This window comes from Acomys minous (genome assembly GCF_964271855.1).
Source record: "Acomys minous genome assembly, chromosome: 5".
Classification (NCBI taxonomy): domain Eukaryota; kingdom Metazoa; phylum Chordata; class Mammalia; order Rodentia; family Muridae; genus Acomys; species Acomys minous.
In genome coordinates, this window is record NC_140494.1 from 3,606,622 (window position 1) to 3,628,067 (window position 21,446).

General features: G+C 41.6%; 2 protein-coding genes across 7 annotated transcripts in view; one reads left to right on the forward strand and one right to left on the reverse strand.

Moving 5' to 3' along the window:
- ADARB2 (adenosine deaminase RNA specific B2 (inactive)) overlaps positions 1-21,446 on the reverse strand; it is a 542,249-nt gene that overhangs the window by 311,951 nt on the left and 208,852 nt on the right. The gene's annotated exons all lie outside the window — the stretch shown is intronic.
- The window catches only part of LOC311597791 (uncharacterized protein), an 80,556-nt gene continuing 69,452 nt past the window's right edge, over positions 10,343-21,446 (forward strand). For both annotated transcript variants that reach the window (XM_084782149.1, XM_084782150.1), the window contains exon 1: positions 10,343-10,461. In XM_084782149.1, the coding sequence (XP_084638275.1) occupies positions 10,402-10,461 (60 nt within the window). In that variant the 5' untranslated portion in view covers positions 10,343-10,401. The remainder of the gene's footprint in view (positions 10,462-21,446) is intronic.

Sequence of the window (21,446 nt, forward strand, 5' to 3'; positions counted from 1 at the left end):
CAGCATAATAGCCAAAACAATGAGCCGGACCGAGAAAAACCAGCACCCAAAAGCTGCCCTCTGTCCTCCATGTTTATCATTGTGCATAAGTGTGAGTACACACACGAGCACACACATACACACATACTCACAAATAACCAAACTAACAAAATTTCAATATTTCCTTTTATAAGATATAGCTTATGAAGCCCTGCCAGAAAAAATATATTAGGTAAAATGTCCACACTATACAATGCACACAAGTTATGCTTCAAGTAAGTTAAAAATAACATCTAGTTAACATTTGTAAATACTCATAAAACTTAAATTACACAGGGAAAATGTACAATGTCTGAATTAAGCTGAAACCTTTTTTTTTTGCATAGGAACATTTTGAAGTTAATTTTATTTTATTTTTCCTTTATTAATTTATTCTTGTTACATCTCAGTGGTTATCCCATCCCTTGTATCCTCCCATTCTTCCCTCCCTCCCATTTCCCCCTTATTCCCCTCCCCTATGACTGTTCCTGAGGGGGATTACCTCCCCCTGTATATGCTCATAGGGTATCAAGTCTCTTCTTGGTAACCTGCTGTCCTTCCTCTGAGCGCCACCAGGTCTCCCCCTCCAGGGGACATGGTCAAAGGTGAGGCACCAGAGTATGTGAGAAAGTCATATCCCACTCTCCACTCTACTGTGGAGAATGTTCTGTCCATTGGCTAGATCTGGGTAGGGGTTTAAGGTTTACCGCCTGTATTGTCCTTGGCTGGTGCCTTAGTTTGAGCGGGACCCCTGTGCCCAAATCTGCCTATCATAATGTTCTACTTGTAGGTTTCTAGGACCCTCTGGATCCTTCTACTTTGCCATTCTCCCATGATTAAGCTGAAACCTTAAGCTTGTGAAGTGGGAACAGGTTAGTACTATTGTGACAGGAATTTAAACATTTATATACTTAGGTTGATGCATGTAATTCCAGCCCCGTGGTAGGCTTGGACAGGCAGAACATAGTCATAGCAATGATTTAGAGCAGACTTTAGTTTGCTCTCGTATAGTTTGCTCTAGGTTAAAGTTTCAACAGGCTGTAGAAATATTTCATGTCACTTGGAATCTGGAGAAAAGTGCAAACTTTTCTAGCAACTATGGCTGTCATCATAATTGTTTCTATCAACTACATCATCAGCTGTCATTGCCATCATCATCATCATCGTCGTCATCATCATCATCATCATCATCATCATCATCATCACCATCAGCATCATCACTGTCATTCTCACTGGTACCACCATTAACAACTTCATCAACAATGTAGTCATTTCTTCCATCAAAATCATCATCACTGCCAGTGGCATCATCCCTGTCACGGTTGATATCATCATCAATAACTTCACCAAAATCATGGTCATCGTTTCCATCAAGACCATCCTAATAATTATCATCTTCACCGACATAATAATTGTCACCAACAGCAGCAGCAGTGCCACGGGCCATAGCTTTATTGAAGCCATCGTCATCATTGCCATGCACATTGTCCTAGTTTTAAATTTTGCTGTGATAAAATACCCTGACAGGCATTTTACCTTAGGAAGAAAAGAGTTCATTTGTCTTACAATTCCAGCTTATACCCCATTATAGCAGGAAAGTCAGTGGTGGGAGCTTGAAGTCGCTAGTTATATCTACAGCCAAGAGCAGAGAGAAATGAATGGATGCCTCTTCCCTAGGTTGTGGTAAGCTTGATTCCTCCAGTCTTATACATCTCAGGGACCTTTCTTTAGGGAACAGTGTCCCCCACCCCACCCCTGTTTTCTGGGCTGGCTTTTCCTTTGTCAGTTAACTTAACCAATACACCACACAAAAGGCATGCCCACAGGCTGACCTAATGTAGACATTCTGCAATTGAGATTTCTTTCCCAGGCGATTCCAAATTTTGTCAATGTGACGACTAAAGCCAACTGGCACAGGCATCATCGTTACCACCACTGCCTCATCAGCATCTCGTTCACCAGTGCCATCAGCACCAACGTAATCATGAAAGCTGTCGGACGTCGTCATTGTTGTCATCACGGCCATCAGCACACTTGTTTTTACCTCTCATCTTCTTCTCTGTAACTGTTATAAATTTTCTTGACAAACGTAAAAGGAGAAAGGGTTTATGTTGGCAGAGTATAGCCCCTCGTTGTGGAGAACTCATGGCAGCAGCAATGAGAAAGAGCTGATTTCATTGCATCCACAATGAGGAAGCAGAAAGCAAAGTAATGCATGCCTCTGCTCTGTCTCTATTTATATAACTCAGGATCCCCGGAGAGGGAACAGTGCCACCCGTGGTAAGCCTGTCTTGTCACCTGAGCTAGTATAGTCACGATCATCCCCACAGTCATGCCCAGAGGCCTGTGTCTCAGGTGATATTAAATTTTGTCCACTTGACACTCAACATTAACCATCACAGTCATCAATGTTGTCCTTGCTACATCATCACATCCTCTTCCTCCTCCTAATCTCATTTCCATACCCCTTAGCTTCCACCACACACAGACCGGTGCGAACCGGCTGCGGACAACAGCTAAACTAGATCAATGAGTTCCTTTGAAATAGTGCGGAGGCCTTTTGAGCCTTGTACTCTCTTCCTGAATAGTGACACTGATTCCAAGGCTGAGATGCTCAGCGCCCCTGCTGCCTCCTCATTTTGCGTTCAGGTCCTCTCCTTGCTTCCTTCAGGTGTCACGACAGGCTAGGGCCCTACATCTAGCTCATTTTTTCCTTCCTGTGCTTTAGGAAGTTTTAAGTCTAGATTGGGCTTGGCGGCACCTGGATGTAAACCTCGTACTTGGATGGTTGAGGCCGGAGGATTGCTGTGAGTTTTGGAGCAGCCTGGGAAGCACAGTGAGGTGAAGATAAGTCTGGGCTGTTGAGGAAGGCTCTGTTTAGGCAGGTGGTGGCATGCACCTTTAATCTCAGCAACTGGGAAGCAGAGGCAGGCAGATCTCTGAGTTGGAGGCCAGCCTGGTCTACAGAGTTAGTTTCAGGACAGCCAGGGCTACACAGAGAAACCTTGTCTCAAAAAACAAAACAACAACAACAAAAAAGATTCTGCCTCAAAAAATAAAATAATTTATAATCTAACTGTGCATAAAATACATGAAATACCGGTATCTTTTCTCTCTTTAGAAAATTTTAGAGGGTAGACCTGGCATTACTTTCCAACCATCATTCCAGTGGAAATTCTGTTTTTACAGTTGTCCAAAGGGACTGCATGACAAACACAGTGACAATTTCCTAACCCATCCTTTTTGAGACAGGTTGACTTCAAAATGACAATTTACTTGCTCGTATAAAAGAATAATTTAATTACGCATCTATTTATTTCTTCATGAATGTCTATAATACAAAAGAATAATGTATTCAGGGGTGAATTTCCACTAAGTTTTGGTTATGTAGGTCACAAAGAAGTAAAGTATGTATGCATTAACAATAACATTGACTATTTAACAAATGCTGGATATTTTAGGAAGGCAATGAAGAAGAACTATAGTTTTTGTTTTTTTATTTTTGAAGAGGATGTAATAGATAGCTCAGGGTGGCCATAAACCTCTTTTTTTTTTTTGAGACGGTTTCTCTGTGTAGCTTTGGCTGTCCTGGACTCACTTTGCAGACCAGGCTGGCCTCGAACTCACAGAGATCCTCTTGCCTCTGCCTCCCTGAGTGATGGAATTAAAGGTGTGCACCACCACACCTGGCTGGCCTCAAACTTTTGAACTTCCTGCTTTAGTCGCTTGAGTGCTGGGATTTGAATATATACCACCAATCCCAAAGTTCAGGTTTTTTTTTTCTTGATGAGAACTTTCATAGCAGAAAGATCAATGTCTCAAATGAATATTTTGATGGTAGCTCTCTTGTAGACAATGCAAAGAAATTGTCATGATGTCTGAGGAGAACTAGAATAACAAATGAATCCTAGTCATTTACTCTGGAAAAGCTGCCACTGAGCATTGAAGACGAACTCTCTACTATGCTGTTTTGAAGAGTGGTATGTGCTGTGCTTAGCAAGCTTAAGCATTTCTTCAGTAAAGGAGGTTTTAATTTGTCCTGTATGAAGACACTTTTGAGAGTCCTGAAATTTTCACACAGAATCTACCATATATAGATACATATTTTTTTCAGGAATTAATTATTCAGCTATTTCTCTGGGTTCTCAAGGGTAGTTTCACCCACAGTGTATTTTCCAGAGAGTTGTACTGAAATAATTCACAGTGCTTGATAAGATATAGGGTTCTGGCTCTACCCAGATCAGAAGCACTGAAGGCAGAACTCAGGAATTAATGGGCTCTCTGTAGCCCCTCACTCACATACACTTGCCTTTCTGTTTCTCACAATTGTCCTTAATTCAATTAAAAACAAAAAATAATGAAAAATCAATTCAGCAGGAAACAATTCCACAAAGGATCTCAATCAAAATGCCTGGAATATTTCACTCTCTCACAGTCTGTTTTGATCCAAGGGTAAAATGTAAACCAGTCAGGGGAATTTATGGACTTCGTGTCCTTCATACAATCCTCTATAAATATCACTTCTCCCCACTGGGCATTTCAGGAGGATTAGAAAACAGAATTCAAGGTTTTCTTCACTGACAAGAACCTGCAGGACAAAAATCCAGTGTTTTAACTCTGGATGAAGCCACGGTATTTGTTAATCAACTGGACAGAGGGCAAGATGAAGATTATACTTTTGTCTTCTTAAAATTTTGCCCGAGTGAATGGGCTACTGCCTGTCTGATGCCAAAGTAGGTCAGTGGGTGTTACACTTCAGGAATACCCTGGTGAGAGCTGAAATTACACTGCAAGAGGGAGCCAGTTCCTGGACCATCAAGGCCAATTGTTAGCAGCCAAGTAAACCAGCAAGGAAACGTGCTACACAGATGAGATCCACTTGGGAGTCAGCAGCAACTGACCCCAAATTCGCTGAGTTCACATAGAAACAATTCCATGCTAATCCTAATTGATAGTGGCCTGGCCATTTCCTGGTGAGGTCCTTCCAGGGAACAGCCTACACAACTGTGAGAAACCACCATTACTAGTAACTGGGTGACATCATAGCAGAAGTTCAGTTCTTGGAGTATTTTTAATCTTGTGATTTGTCTATCAATACTAAGAAGAAGAGTTCATTCTGTACTGTGCAGAAACATACAGGCAATGTGTGCATGCACGTAAACACACACACACACACACACACACACACACACACACACACACACACACTTGGTTTTTCTAGAGAGATAACCTGTGGTTTTTGTCAACCATATGTAGCTTTTGAAAGTCTTAATAATTCTTGTAAGGTTTCTTCTCCTCCTCTCCCAGCTCTGAAGGAATAGTGTAGCCAATTATGGGAGAAACAAATAAGGAACATTTATTTGCCTTTGGAGAGGAACAAGAATACAATGGATGAACTTGCAACCAGAAGCTACGTGTGTGCTCTGCCCTGTGGGTTACTCACCCTGCTTCTGACCCAGGTACATCACACCTGCATACGGAGCATATGGAGTACACATACCTGTACAAGCTGAATTGGGCCAGTGGAGCTAGCTTAGTTGATCAATTGCCAGGTGTGCAAGCATAAGGACCAGAGTCTGATCCCTAGAACCCATGTCAAAAAGCAAGAAATGATGATATGAAATTGCCATGACAGTATTTGGGAGAGGAGAGAGGTGCACTTTTCAGGCTCTCTGGCTAGCCAATGTAACTGTATCAGCAAGGTGCAGGTGAATTAGAGCTCTTGTTTCACAAAAGCAAGGAATGTGGCACCTGTGGAATGCCACTCAAGGTTGACATGTGCACTTGTACGTGTGCGTACATGAACACACATATACTCACATACACACCCAATCTGAACTGGCTTCATTTAAGTTGTGTGAGCTCCATGCGGGGGTGAAATTTGAACGACACACTTTCTAACCTGTATTACTTTAGCACTCACTTTTCATTAAACTACTGTTGGGTGGAAAAAGAAGTGGGATTACATTGTCTAGTTATTTCATACAAAAGTCTTTAAGCAGGCAAGAAAGATTTATTTTTTCAAAACAGTTTGCTAAGATGCCTGTAATTCAGACAGATCTCTGTAATGACATAACCATATGGTGCCATTTCATATTTCATTCATTTCCTTATTCTTCCTGTTGCAATCTAGCATATTATCTTAATTATGTTTTAAATAACTTTTGGAAACTAAGCATTAAGAAATATCAGTGAGATTAAGCTTAGGCATATGTATAAAATACACATTTTATAGTGGCACTTATCAAAAAAGGATGGAAAGATTATGGCATATACCCATACTATTTAGAGTTTCTTTATATCACTCCCCTATAAATAATATATACACATTAAGTTTTAAGAAAGAAACCACTCATTGTGCAACATGAACCTGTCTTGGGGGATTTATTGATGAATAAGATGGTTATGTAGCATCTACGAGTCAACACTTTTCCATCCATATTTTCTACAATATAATCTTTATGACTAAATCATGAAAATTGATACTCAGGTTTATAGAGTGATAAATCTCATCAAACCCAAAGTTCTTGGGCATCATAATATCTTTTCAAATCTAAGCATATGTATATATATATGTATACACACACACACACACACACACATATTCAGCGCACTTTATTTGTCCTCAGAGATCAAGAAAAATGTGGCTCGTTTAGGCTCCTGATCATATGGACAGCATCTCTAATGTAAAGACTAAGGCACTGTACTGATTGACAGCTCTGTTGTGCCACTTAGACGCCCGTACTCATTGAGAACTCTCCCAAACTTGGCTCCAACCTCTGTCTCATGATCACACTTAGTTCCTTCACCTTTGTGTGACAAGCTTTGTTGTCACAGGCTATTCCAGGAAGACCTGGAATTCTTCATTCCCTCACCTTTCATTTTAGCCCCTTTGCTGGCTACGTTTTGGTTGAGTGTCCACATCTGGATTATCTTGCTGACGACGTTCTTGAGACTTCAGATGCCATAATCAGCCTTTCTAAAACACCCGGACAAACTATCACACTGCAGTCCTGCTCCTAATACTAGTCAGAATTTATGTCAGTTGTTACACTTTGTTTGTATGACACAGTTTGGGCCTCGGTTGACATGCACTTTCTGGAAAGGGACTTAAAACAGGTATTTGGGGCCAATCAGTTTTTTTTTTCTCTCATTACTACTCAACTTTGCTTCTGTTGATGGAATAGAGGAATTGATAAAATGCAAGCGAGCAGTATGGCTGTTTCATAAGACCTGAAGACGGACACATTAACCCATTCTTTCCCTCTCGTTCTTCAAGCCCCAGATCTATTCTAAGTGGCTCACGCTCAAATCCCACTGAATTTATTCACACAGAAGCTGTGACATGCAGCGTGGCTGTCCTTTCGTACTGTCCACACACAGTACACGCTGTGTTCCAGGCAGAGTCCCGAGTCCTCTGTCCTCACAAGCCTCCTGTAACTCCAAGAGCCTTCACTTCTCCAAAAACAGTTCCCCTTTCCCTTCTCCATGTAATGGGAAACAGTCTCTCTGGACACAAACATCCTGGCACCTAGTTCGTTTCCCTGTACAGACACGCCTGTGTCTATTTTGTAGCTGGCACACCCTTGCTGCATACAGGAGACTGTCCTGAGGTGCCGCCTTCCACCTGCTCCACCTGTGTAAATTCAAATATCCACAGTTGGGCCAGTGCTAAAAGCATTGAGGTGTTAGCACCTGCCTTCCCTTGTCTGCCCAACATGGATCTGCTACTCCAAAACTTCACTGTCTAGGCTCAGGGTAATCCATAATAAGTTCTGTGAGGTTACAACCAAAAAAGAAAGAGGAAGACGTTGAAGTGAATTTTTTTTTACATAACTATATTTTTCAAGTATTGAAAGAAATCATTCAAAATTTTATCATTCATTCATTTATTTAGTTTGCTGCTAAGACAAGAGTAGTTGACAGGCTTGTGTGGTGCCTAGCATCCTATTTTGAAATTTCAGTGGACTGTGAAGTTCGCAAATCTGGGGCCGCACTCACACAGCCTTGGGCAAATGACAAACACCCAGCATGCATTGCATCGCTCCATTTAGCGCATATTCTACATAAATAGAAAGACCACAAATGTTGGCAACCCTGAAGGGAAGAGGGTATTCACAAGTGATAGTAAAGTGGGTCTCTCTCTTTTTTTCCTTCTTTTTTGGCAACAAATAACTCAGCTGCCAGTTTTCCTTCCCAGGGAAGTTTTATGGTTGGCTTAGCTGAGTCTCAGGGAGGTTAAATGATTTCCCTAAGGCATCTTCTGACACACATCCACACACACCTTCTCACTGAAGAGACCCGTTCTGCTTGAGTTGGGACCCAAGCCCCTTCCCGCCCTGAGCCATTTGCTCTAACTACCACACCAAGAGGCCCCCAGTGGGCAGCTTGCTACACAGCATCCCCCAAGGTCTGCTGCTCTCTTTTCTTGCCATCTGTTTCCAAGAAACATCTTCTTTTACTAAGAAAATTCCAAGCCGGGAGCCTCTGCAGTATTTCATTTCTTTGTGTATTTGATTTTTTTAAATAGGTGATAGGTGATTTTACAGTTGTATTCCTCTTCATGGGTTTTAATCGCTTCACCTGAAAACTAAAGTGTATTCTATTAATCATCTAATTGTTACCAGCGATTTCTTTTTAATATCTGATAGCTTGCATTAACCCTTAATCTGATAGTGTGTGTTACTGGATCTTCAAGTAAAATGATATGCCTCTAACCTAACCTATGAGATATGTTTCTGGCTATCTAGAAGAATCCCTTACAATATTTTTATATAAAAATTAATATCTGGATTGATACTGGCCAGGAAAAAATTTAAAGATGTGATTTATAAGAGTTTGGATTTGAAAGGCAGCTATGCTCCCCACTACACTACACTACATCTGGAGACTGTTCTGATTATGGGAAATCATGAACAGAGAGGAGAGAGAGAGTTGCCTTTCTTGCTCCCCCAACCCCTTGCCATTTGAGGACACACAAAGAAGGCACCCATCTGCAAATCAAAGAGTGGATTCCCACCAGGTATGAGCTCTGCCAGCATTTTGTTCTTGGCATCAATCTTAGAACATAGAGATAAATGTCTGTTTTGTAAGTTTTCCAGGCTGATACTTTGTCATGGAGGGTTTTTTTTCTTTTTTCTTTTTCTTTTTTTAAGTTAACAAGATGCTGTCTTCAATTAAACTGATTCGGTCTCCTAAGATACCTTTTATTAGTTTTCTTCACGTAGTTGTGGATAGTCTAAAGGTAGTATGACTAGACCAATAAGGCAACTATAGTAAACCCGTATCTATACAGGATGGAGGAAGATGATAATGCTGTAGACTCTATAAGCAGGGAGTGGCTCCAGTGTGCTGATACAAAGAAGAAACCCATTTTAGGGAACAGAGGATCTTTAAGCCGCCCATTTAGGAGGTAGCAAGACTTCACCAGCTGGAAAGAGACACATAAGCACACCATGTCAAAGTAGGGATGTAACAATGGTGCCTTTGGGCAAATCCTTGCCCTCTGTGCTCCACCACAGCCTTCCTTCAGTTTCCAGATGTTTCCCAGACACACATCGTAATCCAGTTTCAGTCCTTTCTTCATAACGCTAGCCCGAGAGCTGCCTCCGGTGGAGCTTGCCTTCTCCAGCAACAGCTGTGCTAGATCAGGAAGCAGTTCCCAATGATGTGACCACAACCTGCTAACGCAGTTTATGTTTCAGATGGAAGGGGAAGGAGACTGGGTCTGGGGATCAATGAAGTTTAGGCAGGACCCAGTTGGAGGGAGTCCCTTCATCTTGTTGCCAGTTCCATCTTCTAAGCACAGGGAAGACGCAATGGTTTTTGCTGTTCCCGGCTTTGGCACAGCTTTGCCAGCACAGATGAAACTGAAATAGGTTGCGAGGGAAGGAAATCTGGAACTTGTTTCCTTCTGTTCTCTGGACCTACACTGTCTCTACTGCAGGGCAGGGAGAGATGTCTTTCCGTAGCTCCTTAGTCACCCAGGCACGATTAAGACGATAGGCAGTTTAAAATTTTTATTTTTTAATGGCTTCTTGAACCCCTTGATCTAAAAATTACAGTGTATTCTAATAACCATATAATTATTTTTTATGTCAGATGCAGGCTGCACCATTTGCTGGCTTCATGACTATAGAGAAGCCACTGAAGGCCTCCTTGACTCATATTTTCAAGCCACACAATATGGGTAAATATGAGCGCCCAATCCACATGCTAACAAAGCCATAGGAGACGGTGCTTAAATATTTAAATTCCCATGGACAGAAAGCCCTTGGGCATCTGTATTATTTTTTTTATTAACTTGTTATATTTAAGAGGAAGCTGAGTAGTGATTAGCTGCCTTACTTGTTTCTACGTTTTCAGCAGAGCACACCCTTGACCATGGGACAGATGGAGAAGACATGGAGGCTGTGTCCGGAGGGCTGTCAGACTGAGGCACTGGTGAGCATGGGCCCTCGGTTTCCTTGCTCATAAGATGAGGAGAGTAGTCAGTCTCCTTCAGAGAACTTATGTGAGAGTCTTAGGGAAGCCTTTCCCGGCCGTTTAGGTTGATTCATTGTCTTCTGAGGAGTTCATATTTATACTCACAGCCAAGAAGCTGCTGTGGTCCTAAGGTTTCCCCTCCACTGCATTTGCTGAAACTTCATTACCACTGTGGTAGCATAAAGAGGTAGCGAGGTCGGCGGAACATTCTAGGCCTCCCAGTGTTTCACTGACTTTTCCACCAAGTGAGAATACTTAAAAAGCACCAATCTCCGAGGGACAGACTAGACACTGAACCTGCTACTGCCTTGATCTTGGACTTCCCAGCCTTTGTGTGGAATCAATTTCAGTTCAGCAATCACTGGGTGCAGCCTCAGGCATCCTATGCTAAGCAGTGCACACGGGACACAGCAAAACCTAATCTTGACGGCAGGAAATGCCAGGGGCCTGGGGTGTCTGGAAAACCCCCGCGGCCAGCCGGGCTCTGTTCTGCGTGTGAGACAGACTTGTCTCGCTGACCCTCAGCGAGGGCCTCACCACAGGGCAGGCGGGGCTGAGTAAGGGGTACTCTGACCCCTGTAGAGTAGCATCTATTCTGTACTTCACAGCATCCTGTGAGGAGTCAGTGGGTCTATTAAGATGGTGTAATTGAGCCTTGTTTCAGATGTTCCTTGTGTATCCTGCTTGAGACGATCAGCGCACTCTCCACACTAACAGCACCAGCGTGTTGAACTCAAATGTCACGTCCTGGCTGAAACAATCAATCTTTCTGACTTTACCAGTAAACATGTTCCATTGGGGGGTCACTAATATGCTTTTATGACCTCACTGTCAGCCATGATGGCATTACCAAGCGTGATAGAGCACTCTTCCGAGGCTCCCTTTTAATTTTATTTTTTATGCAATCATGGGAGACGATAACCAATAAATTTAGCTTGATGCTTCCTTACCACTGACTCATTTTGAAGAAGCCCTTTGGGCTTTGTCAAGCCTGAAACCCTTCAAAGAGTTTGTGCGGGATATTGGAAATGATATCCACCATGGGACCGAGGTTTAAGCACTGAGCTGCTACTGTTTTCTTTGCCATTAGAGTTACAACTTGGCTAAATGTCACTTAGTCAAAATGCTGCATTCTGCAGGCTTTGCCGACAGGACTGACTATTTGTCTTTAATAAATTCATTGACTCACAGAAGAGGTATTAGATGATTTGTTTGAGGAAAGGATGTGTAAGTGGTGCCAGACTGCTGATGTGCAGTTTCTCATTAGGTCTGTGTGGGCTCGAAAGTGCTCAAATCCAAATTAAGCTCCAGAGTCTTTTTGGAAAACATTGCAACAGCTGTGAAATGGAAAAGGGGCATGTGAATGAGAGTCCCAGCTAGGGGTCTTAAAGGAGTATTAGCCCAAGCCCTTTCTTTGTACAAAAGTACAAGTCTACCTATGGTGTGCTTTCTTTAAGTTAAAACTAGGCACTGGGGGCACTTAAATCCATGTTTTATTTATCTTATTTGTGTGTGGTGCATGCATGTGTGCACATGTGAGGTGGGGCGATTGGGGGACCTGTTGGGGGTGTGGAGGCAGATTTTGGCATATGGAATGTCTTCCTCTATCATTCTCCACCTTATTTTTGGGGACGGGGTCTCTCATTGGACCTCAATGATTCTTCCAGACTAGCCAGTGAGCCCCAGGGATCCTCTTGCCCTGCAGCATTTGGGTTAGAGGTGCATGCTACCACACCCCGCTTTTAACACAGGTGCTTGGGAAATGAGCTCAAGTCCCCGCGCCTATGCGGTGAGTCCTGCACTGTCTGCATTGTCTGTCTATCTTCCAAAGACCAGGGTCTTAATTTTGTGTTTTAATGCTTAGACTGTTTCTCAGATTTCACAATGCTGTTGCTGTCAAGGGCATTTCTAACCAATGTTTTCAGCCACTGGGTACTTACTACCAGTGATTATTTCAAGTCAACATTCTAATTTCGAAGCTGTCTTCAGCTAACTATGAGAAGTAACTCTCCTTTTAACTTTGATGCTAATAACTTCTTGTGGGAACATTCAACATTTTAAAGTTCGTTATGTTTCTACAACAAATATTGGTACTCTTAGATCAAAAACTCCCCTCCAACATGGTTGCTTTTCTTTTTTAAGTGCTCAAAAGTTTACCTAGAGCTGTATTAAAACACTAAAGGCTTTTTTTTTTGCCACAAATTCAATAGTAAATTATCATTAGAGAAGAAATCTCAAATCCAAGATTTATTGTTTCCTTTTTGAATGCTTGGTTCTCCCTGTGTATGTTTCTGGGGAGTTGGGAATGATCCTGGCTAAGTGTACTTACAGTATTAGTGAATGCTAGTGTGTGTGTCCCTCTGGGGACCTCCCATCAGCTGACTCTAGGCTGTGTCCAATCGACAGGGAAGTTGGTGCTTTACCTCATTACAGTTGCCAGAACTGTGGCAAAGAGAAAAATTTGAAAAGTACAAATATGAATCACAGCAGTGGAGAGAATATTACATCAGGATTCAATAGGTCTCAACAGAGGTGAAAGTCAGAAGAAGAAGAAGAAGAAGAAGAAGAAGAAGAAGAAGAAGAAGAAGAAGAAGAAGAAGAAGAGGGAGGAGGAGGAGGAGGAGGAGGAGGAGGAGGAGGAGGAGGAGAAAGGTGAAATCAAAGCTGGTTGTCCAGGAGTCATCAATTCAAGGTTGAGGAAGTAAGAAAAGAAATGAGGAGAGTGATGTTGAGTTATGACAGTTATATGACCTCAGCAAAGAAAACAATACATACTATTAGTAGGGAAAGAGAAAAGGGGGCAGGGTATGTGTTTGAGGAAATAATGGTAGAAAACTCTTTAAATCTGAGTAATAGAAAACCAGCTCCAAGAAGTCCAAAGATCATCAGATAGTCTGATAACCACATAAAGACACGTGACAGGGGCAGGGGTGTGGCTCAGTGGTATAGTCCTTCCCTAGCGTGCATGAGGCCCTGGGTTCAATCCCCAGGGGAGGGGGGGAAGAAATGAAATGACACACCTCCATCAAATTGCTAATAGTTAAGGAGAGTGTGGGAAGCAGTGGCAGAGTGTTTGGCCACATACAAGGAAACTGTCACTAGGTGGCCGGTGAGCTTCTTAGCAGAAACCTTGTGGGCCAGAGAAGAGTGGGATGATGTATTCAATATCCCCAAAGCGGGAAAACTATCAATTAGGAATATTTACCTAGCAGTTCTCTGTTTCAAAAATGAAGGATATATAAAAACTTTCTTAGATAAAAGAAAATTGGTCGGCTTGTCACCACTTAAGTTACTTAACAAGGAAACAAAACTGGCAGATGACTTACACAGACTTTCCAATGCGTTTTATACAAATGGCTAAAGATCATGTGAAAAGTACTAAACATCTTTACTTGTCAGAGAACTAAGAATTAAATAAATAGTGAGCTCTCAATTAATACTTAGATTGACTACTAGCAAACAGATGAAAGAGGCTGAGTAACTTAATCAACGCTTACAATCCCTGTATGTGCAGAGCCTGGTAGTTCAAGACTAGCCTGGGCTCCATAGAGAATTCCAGGTAGCCTGAGCTATATATAGAGATTTTTTTCCAACAAGTAAACAAACATAAAAGACACTAAATGTTGGTGAGAGTGTAGAGAAAAAGGAATTGTACATTGTTGGTATTATTGTAAATTAGTTTAGCAATTTTGGAAAACAGTGGAGAGTGCTCAAAAGCTAAAAATAGAACACAGCATATGTCTAGTAATTTTATTCCTGAGTGTATATGCAAAGAAATTGAAACGCATTGTCTGAAGACATGCCTAAGCTCCTGTGTTCATTATAGGAGCACTCTGGATAACCAAAGTCTCTGTTAGTGGGGTGGGCAGATTTAAATATATGACAGTATCTGTATACCATGAAATATAACTCAGCCTTTAAAAAGCAAGAAGTTTGGTTGCTCACAACACTGTGGATAGACTAGAAGACATTTCAGTAAATGAGGTAGGTCAAATTCAGAGGGACAAAAGCTGCACAATTCCGTATGTGTAATCTGCAAGGAGCAGATAAGGACAGTGTTCTCTTGAAGCCGGGGAGGGGAGCAGCATTTTAACCAGAGAGAAGAATAGGTCTCACTGCATTGTATGTGACCACAGCTAGCAGTGCTGTACATTTCAGCGTAGCTAAAGGAGTGAATTTTAAATGTTCTCAGGATAAAAGGTTAAGTTTTTTTTGTGCTAATATATTAGATGGTCTAATTTGATCATTCCACAATATATGCATGTATCTAAGAAAACACTTTTACTCCGATAGTATGTAATGATTATTTTGAACTAAAAACAAAGCAAAGGTTTTTCTACTAAAAAAAAAAAAGCCGTGTTGTTTGTGAGATAGAATAAGTAAATATTAAAATTTTCTCAATTTTGATTAAACTTGAGTAGCCAATTGTGGCCAAAGACTAGTGGATTTGCCAGTACAGATTGGGAATGTTGTTGAAGGCTGCTGCCTCTGAGGCTTAAAATTCCAATACATTCACCTTTTAAAACCAGTTTTGTGGGGCAAGAATAAGAAATACTTTATGTGCTTATCTCCTGCCAAGTACATGGTTTGGCCATGTTGCACAAACTAGGCTAGGCCCCAGGGCCCATGCAGGAATAGAGACCTGGGTTTGAGAACTCCCAGGCTCCTGCGTGAATGCTTACTTACTTCTCAAGGCAGAAGGTGACTAGCAGAGCCTGGGAGGAGGTGAAGGAGAGAGTGAATTGGAGAGGTCATAAAATGGACAGTATAGATACTTATCATCGATGAGAAACAGAAACTCTTGTTTTATAACAGTAGACAAATCTATTGACAATGTTCAAATTAAATTTTAGCTGGAGGCTTTTGGAAACTTCTGGGGGAAACTGTTGTAGCATCGGCAATGTAGCAACATAAAATAGAATATTGCTGGAGAGGAAAACTATACAAAACCCAGGGAACAGCTCGCATTGGTGGTGTTCGAAGGCAGAGCCAAATCTGTCTGTATCAACACTTCCTGAGAACAGTTGGTGTACCGTGATCTTATGAGGTACCACGTTCTAGCCCACAGTTAGTCTTTGTCTGTTTGGGATAAAACTCATGTTGGCAAGTAATATGGACACTTTTATGATATTGTCATAGGCTAAGCATGTCTGTATTAATCTTATCAGGAGAACTTGAAGATATGAAACAGTGTTTTAGCTTCCAGGATGCTTCCCAAGTCCTACACGTAAACCATGTTCCAGTGCCAATAGCACTTTACCCCCCAGGACAAATACCAAGATCTCTAATTACTACGCTCAGATATTTATTCACTCAGTGCTGCATGCTGATGGACCAGTCAGTGTGTGTGTGTGCGTGTATGCGTGTGTGCGTGTGTGTGTCTGTATGTTCATGTATGCATGAGGATGTACATGTGCATGGAGGTGTGCGTGTGTGTGGAGAGGGTAGCTATCAACCCCAGGTGCAGTTCCACCTTGGCTTTTGAGAAAGTCTTTTACTTTTATCTGGAACCCCTAGGTTTACTGGTCAATGAGCAGCAAACATCTGCCTGTCTTCACCTCCCAGATGCTGGGATTACAAGCCTGTGCCGCCACACCAGCATTTAAAGAGGGATCTGGGGATTGAACTCAGATTCTCATGCTTGCACAGACACAGTTTATCATCTCTACTATCACCTGGCCCCGGGGAAAGGAATTCCTACTTGGTCATGTTGTGATCAGATTTTTCTGATTCTTTGATCCTCCTTAATGAGATTTCAGGAAACCGCATCACATTTCCTGCCCTGTTTGATCTTCAGATGTGCACTCAAGCATGTGATATTTTTGTTTGGTTTTATCCACCCGTGTTCTCTTTCTGTAAATCTGGTTGGGCCACGCCCAGCTCAGGGCAAGGGTTGTAGACACTGTTGGTGCTCCTGTAGTGCAGCTGAGCCATGAGCAGTGGCTCCTCGTCTCTTTAATATAGGGGCAGTCCCTCCTTCAGCAAACCCTTTAGCTCCTCAGAAGCACAAAGCTGTCGCTGCCTAATGGAAAAGTCCACCAGTTTTGAGGCTGTAGTAATTCTTGGCTAGCATTCCCCTTTGTAACACTGCTATCTCAACTTACTCCCATACTCCTCACATGCCTTCTAGTTTGCTTTCTGTGTATCTCTCTAGGCTGAGGATCTATGATTGACAACTGTGTATAATAACTTTGGTTCAGCACAGACAGAATTTCCTTCCTTCTTTCCTTCCCTCTTTTCTGTGATGCAGAGCCTAATTCCGATGCTTACGGGCAGTCATTACTCAAACACTCATTCTTGATATACACACTCTGTACTCGGCATCTGCTTATTCACCTGTCTTGGCTGTTCTGCACTGGAGAAAATGAAGGTTGGCGTGATTCCCTATGATAATGGCCATCCCGTTTCATAGTAAGGGCTAGATAGAAAAGAAATGCTTTGACAGTGTTGCTAGCTAATAGTACCTAAAGCAAAGCTCTCTACAAATGCTCTTGTGCATGTTTTCAACTGTAATGCTATGGAAATAGAACAAAATCAGTTAATGTCTGGAAAGAAATTGCAGGAAGATAACAAAGGGATTGAAAATGGCTGCCCCTGAAGTATTTGGGTTTTAAAGTTCTCAGGCACCGATGGCAAATGGGAGTTTTGCCAGGTCGTTCGTTTTAAATTTGCTTGCTTACATGTTCTGGGATGGAAGAGTCATTATTCATCTGAGATAGAGGAGATGGTCGGGCATCTCTGGTCCGTGCTTCCCTGGCCTTGCACTGGAGCACCTGCTGTGGAGAAGAACATTTGATCCCAGTGATTCTGGCTGCCAGCCTCCTTGACCACTGGAGGGGAGATTTCCATTAGGAAATTCTAAATTCAGAGTTTGAGTTGGATGCACCAAGTGTGTGATGCAGTCCCTGCAAGTACCTCTTGGTTTCTGCAGTTCTTTATTGGGCAGCTGACACTGTTTGCTGAAATTCTTCAGGGATTATCTTTCCAAAATATTAAAAATTTTATTATTATTATTATTATTCTAAGAGAGAGAGAGAGAGAGAGAGAGAGAGAGAGAGAGAGAGAGAGAGAGAGAGAGAGAGAGAGAGAGAGAGAGACAAGCACATGTGTGGGGTTGCCTGCACAGCACTATCAGTGTGTCCAGGATGGAGGGCGTCTTCCGGGAGCCAGTTCTTTCTTTTCCCCTTTACTTGCTTTCTGGAGGTTGAATTTTCAGGGGTTGTCAGGCTTGATCAGCAAGCCCATCCACTCACTATGCCATACCACTGGCCTTTAGAGATGTCTTGGGATTTTTTTTTCTGTTTCAGATTATTAAGGTGAATTAATAATACAGCACCAACTTTTCTTGTCTTTCTTTTACATACTCCATAAAAACAAAGGTGGGAGAGAAATTCTGGAACTCTGCTATCTTAAAATGGCTTGGATTAGATGAATAGCCCTGACACAGATATGCCTCTGAAAACTGTAAGGGATTCTATCATTATTGGGTGAAGACGCTACTTTATTTCACCTGATCTCTGTTTCTTCTTCTGAAGAACCAGAATGTAAGCTCTATAACTGCAGCCCCTAAACACAAGGCAATGCCAAGTAGACATTAGGTGGTCTCGAAATACTGCTGAGTGAATGCAAGATTGGTGGAATTCAAGTCCTTTCGGCCTAAATCATTTTGAAATACACTTTCTTAGTGACAAAGTAAAAAATAAAAATAAAAAAGGAAGGATAGCAGACAATATTTACTTTGTAAAGAACCAAATACACACACACACACACACACACACACACACACACACACACACACTGAGTGACAAAAGAGAAAGGAGCTAGTAAGAACATAAAAATAAGTCTAAAACTAGTCACAAGAAAAGGGAAACTTTGCGTTGAAAATTTATGAGCACCTGTACATATCCTGACCAGCAAGATTTCTTTTCACTAAACACACACACACACACACACACACACACACACACACACACACAAACACGTATATTATGTATAAATGTATACATGTATATATATATATATATATATTATTTTTTTTTGTTCTGTCTCTCTCTGTGTGTCTGTCTTCTGTCTTTGTCTTTCTGTCTCTGTCGCTGCCTCTGTCTGTCTGTCTGTCTGTCTGTCTCTGTCTCTCTCTGTATGTATAACTATGTATGTTTATACCAGTTTTCAGAAGAAACCTTGGGGAAATCCTTTCTTTTACTAGCCTGACACAGTCCAGGAATGAGCCAAGTTTTCTACCTCTTAGAGCGCTAACCGTTCATAGGCTGTCCCATAGCTTCCTATCTCCAGTTCTTTCTGTTTATAATAAGCAGACAGACAAATGATTGCGCACCTTGCCCGTTGGTTCTGTGTTCAGGTTTTGTTAGTCTCTGCTATTTCAAATACAAGATTCTGAAGATGAGATACAACTGTAGTTTTAAACTAATGTATTTCAACCCTGGCTTTAGTAGCTTTTAGAGAATATTTGGGATCTACTTTTCAGAGTGTCCCTGTGTCATTGGGTGGGAACAGCATCCATGAAATCCCTGGCTGGTTTTTATGTGCAGCTCAGGGCCTCGTCAGCAATTCCTAACTGTGTGTCTCATTTGTGACTTTTGTTTCCCAGTGGTATTGAGACTGCCCACTCCTCCTAGAGTGAGGATTACAGTGTTATTGGTTATAAAGCCTTTAAGCTCTCTTTTTAGGTGTCTTTCAAATCTAGATCTCCTTAAGCTAACCAAGCTCTCTGCTTGGCTAAAAATCTTGGGCTAGATTTAGATGGACAACTGTGGGAGGTGAGCAGTTTAACAACACTGCATTCCTCTCTTGGTTGCCTATTTTCCACTTCCCTCGATCACAAGTGCAGTAATGAACATTTCAATTAGCAAACTGTCAATGCTGAAGGAGACAGTCTAAAAATCTCCACTTGCTGCTCCATGAAGGGAACGCAGGTTATCCTGATTGGTACCAAACAGGGTGCAGTCAGATGGGGTGGGGGTGGGGCATCCATGTCAGAGGTCTAGGTGAGGGGAATAGGGCAGAAGAGGGAGGAAGGGTGGGAACGGGAAGATACAAGCAAGGGGACAACTATCAGGATGTGATCTGAATAAATTATAATAAAAAACCATTTAAAAGAGAAAACGAACAATTATAAAAAATATAATTATATAATATGATGGCACACTAATTAACAATGAGAATCAATGGTAGACACTGAGAGATATGTTATGCCTGTGGGGAAAATAAATCCTAATGTAAGTTAGGTCTGTGCTGTTGTGTTAGCAACTGGATTACGTGAGTCTTATGCTAGAGACAGGGAAGCTCAGTGGTGGCATGGCAAGGACGCTGCGGTTGCTTGCACAGCCCTTGTGCTGGGCACACGGAGCGTTATCTCTGTGCACTCTGAGCTGACTCACACACATCAAGGACTGGCCATAGGCTGTGCATGGGGTCAGGTATCTATATTGCCACTCTGATTGTAATCTAGTCCCTTCACCTACAATTCTCTGATCAACAGTGGAATAGTAACTTTATCTACAGTCTGTCTCTTCCAAATTCGTGGCAGACGGTTCCTCCTCAGAGACGACTAGTGACATCAGTTTTCACTGGAATAAAAGTAAAATCCTTTATTATGGGTCTTGATTTCCTCTTAAGCCTAGTTAGTGCTTCTTCATCCTCTTTCTATAAATCTGCCAGGAAAGCTCCTGAATATATCTATACTTCTAAACTGTTCTCCTCTTTACCTTATAAGTGCTTAGTCCTGCTAAATGCTTGGCTGTAAGTACTTACTGCTTCCAAGTAATTTTAACCAACCTGGTTAATTTATTAATTCATCATCTACTAGTTATTCTATTATTTTAAAGTATTTATGCAGTACTTAATATTTTCCCAACAATATCCTGGAGATGGAAAGATGTGAAGATTGATAGGTAGATAAATAGATAGGTAGATAGATGATAGGTAAAATCAATTCATAGATATGTAGAAAGATAAAGAATAGATGAATAAGCATGCAATTATCACTCTTAATGATGGAAAAGGCTTACTATTTATTGTGGCAAGGTTTACAACGCAACACATTTTTACCCCTAGTATTTTTGGTGCAGTAGAGCTGCATCACAGTTGGTGCTCTGTGATTAAGAAGCGCTCCTATCCAACAGGTATTCCAAGGCCAACACAATCACCAAGTGCAAGCCTGACTGAGGCTCTACCTATCTGTTCCTACAACTTATTAGTAAATGTATAAATAAAACCCAACTTAAAAAAGATTCCTCAATCATTCCTTTTTATCAACAGGAGTTTTTGGGACAGTTTTTTCAAAGCCTATTGAAATTGTGTGTGTGTGTGTGTGTGTGTGTGTGTGTGTGTGTGTGTGTGTGTATTTACTAAGTTTTCTAAAATGGACTAGTGATGGATCATCAAAAAAGTATTATTTCCCAGCCTAAAGCCAGATCTAATGAAAAATCTAATATCTTTCATTTCCTTCTTTTTGTTTGGTTTTCATGGGAATCTAATTCTGAGTATTTGCAGTAGGCTGGTGATTTCCCTCTTCTTATCTTTGATTAATAAATGGTTCAGTCAGCGAGTGGTGTCAGGGCGTGTGTGTGTGTGTGTGTGTGTGTGTGTGTGTGTGTGTGTGTGTGTGTATGTGTCTGTGTGTGCATGTGTGCACACACATGTACTGTGGGACTTTAGGAATCAACGGTTATCAGACAGCCTGAAGGCCAGTTACCTCATGCTTTAAATATTTTAATCTTGGGACTTGGAGTCTAATGGAAATGAAATATACACACAAAAATGGCAAACCAATGAGCTGAAGACTTGGCTACTCTTCCAGAGGACTTGGGTTTGACTTCCAGCACACACATGGTGAGTTACAACCACTTGTCACTCCAGTTCCAGGCAATGATATACACATAGACAAAAAGAAATCCACACACACACATAATAAAAACTATTTA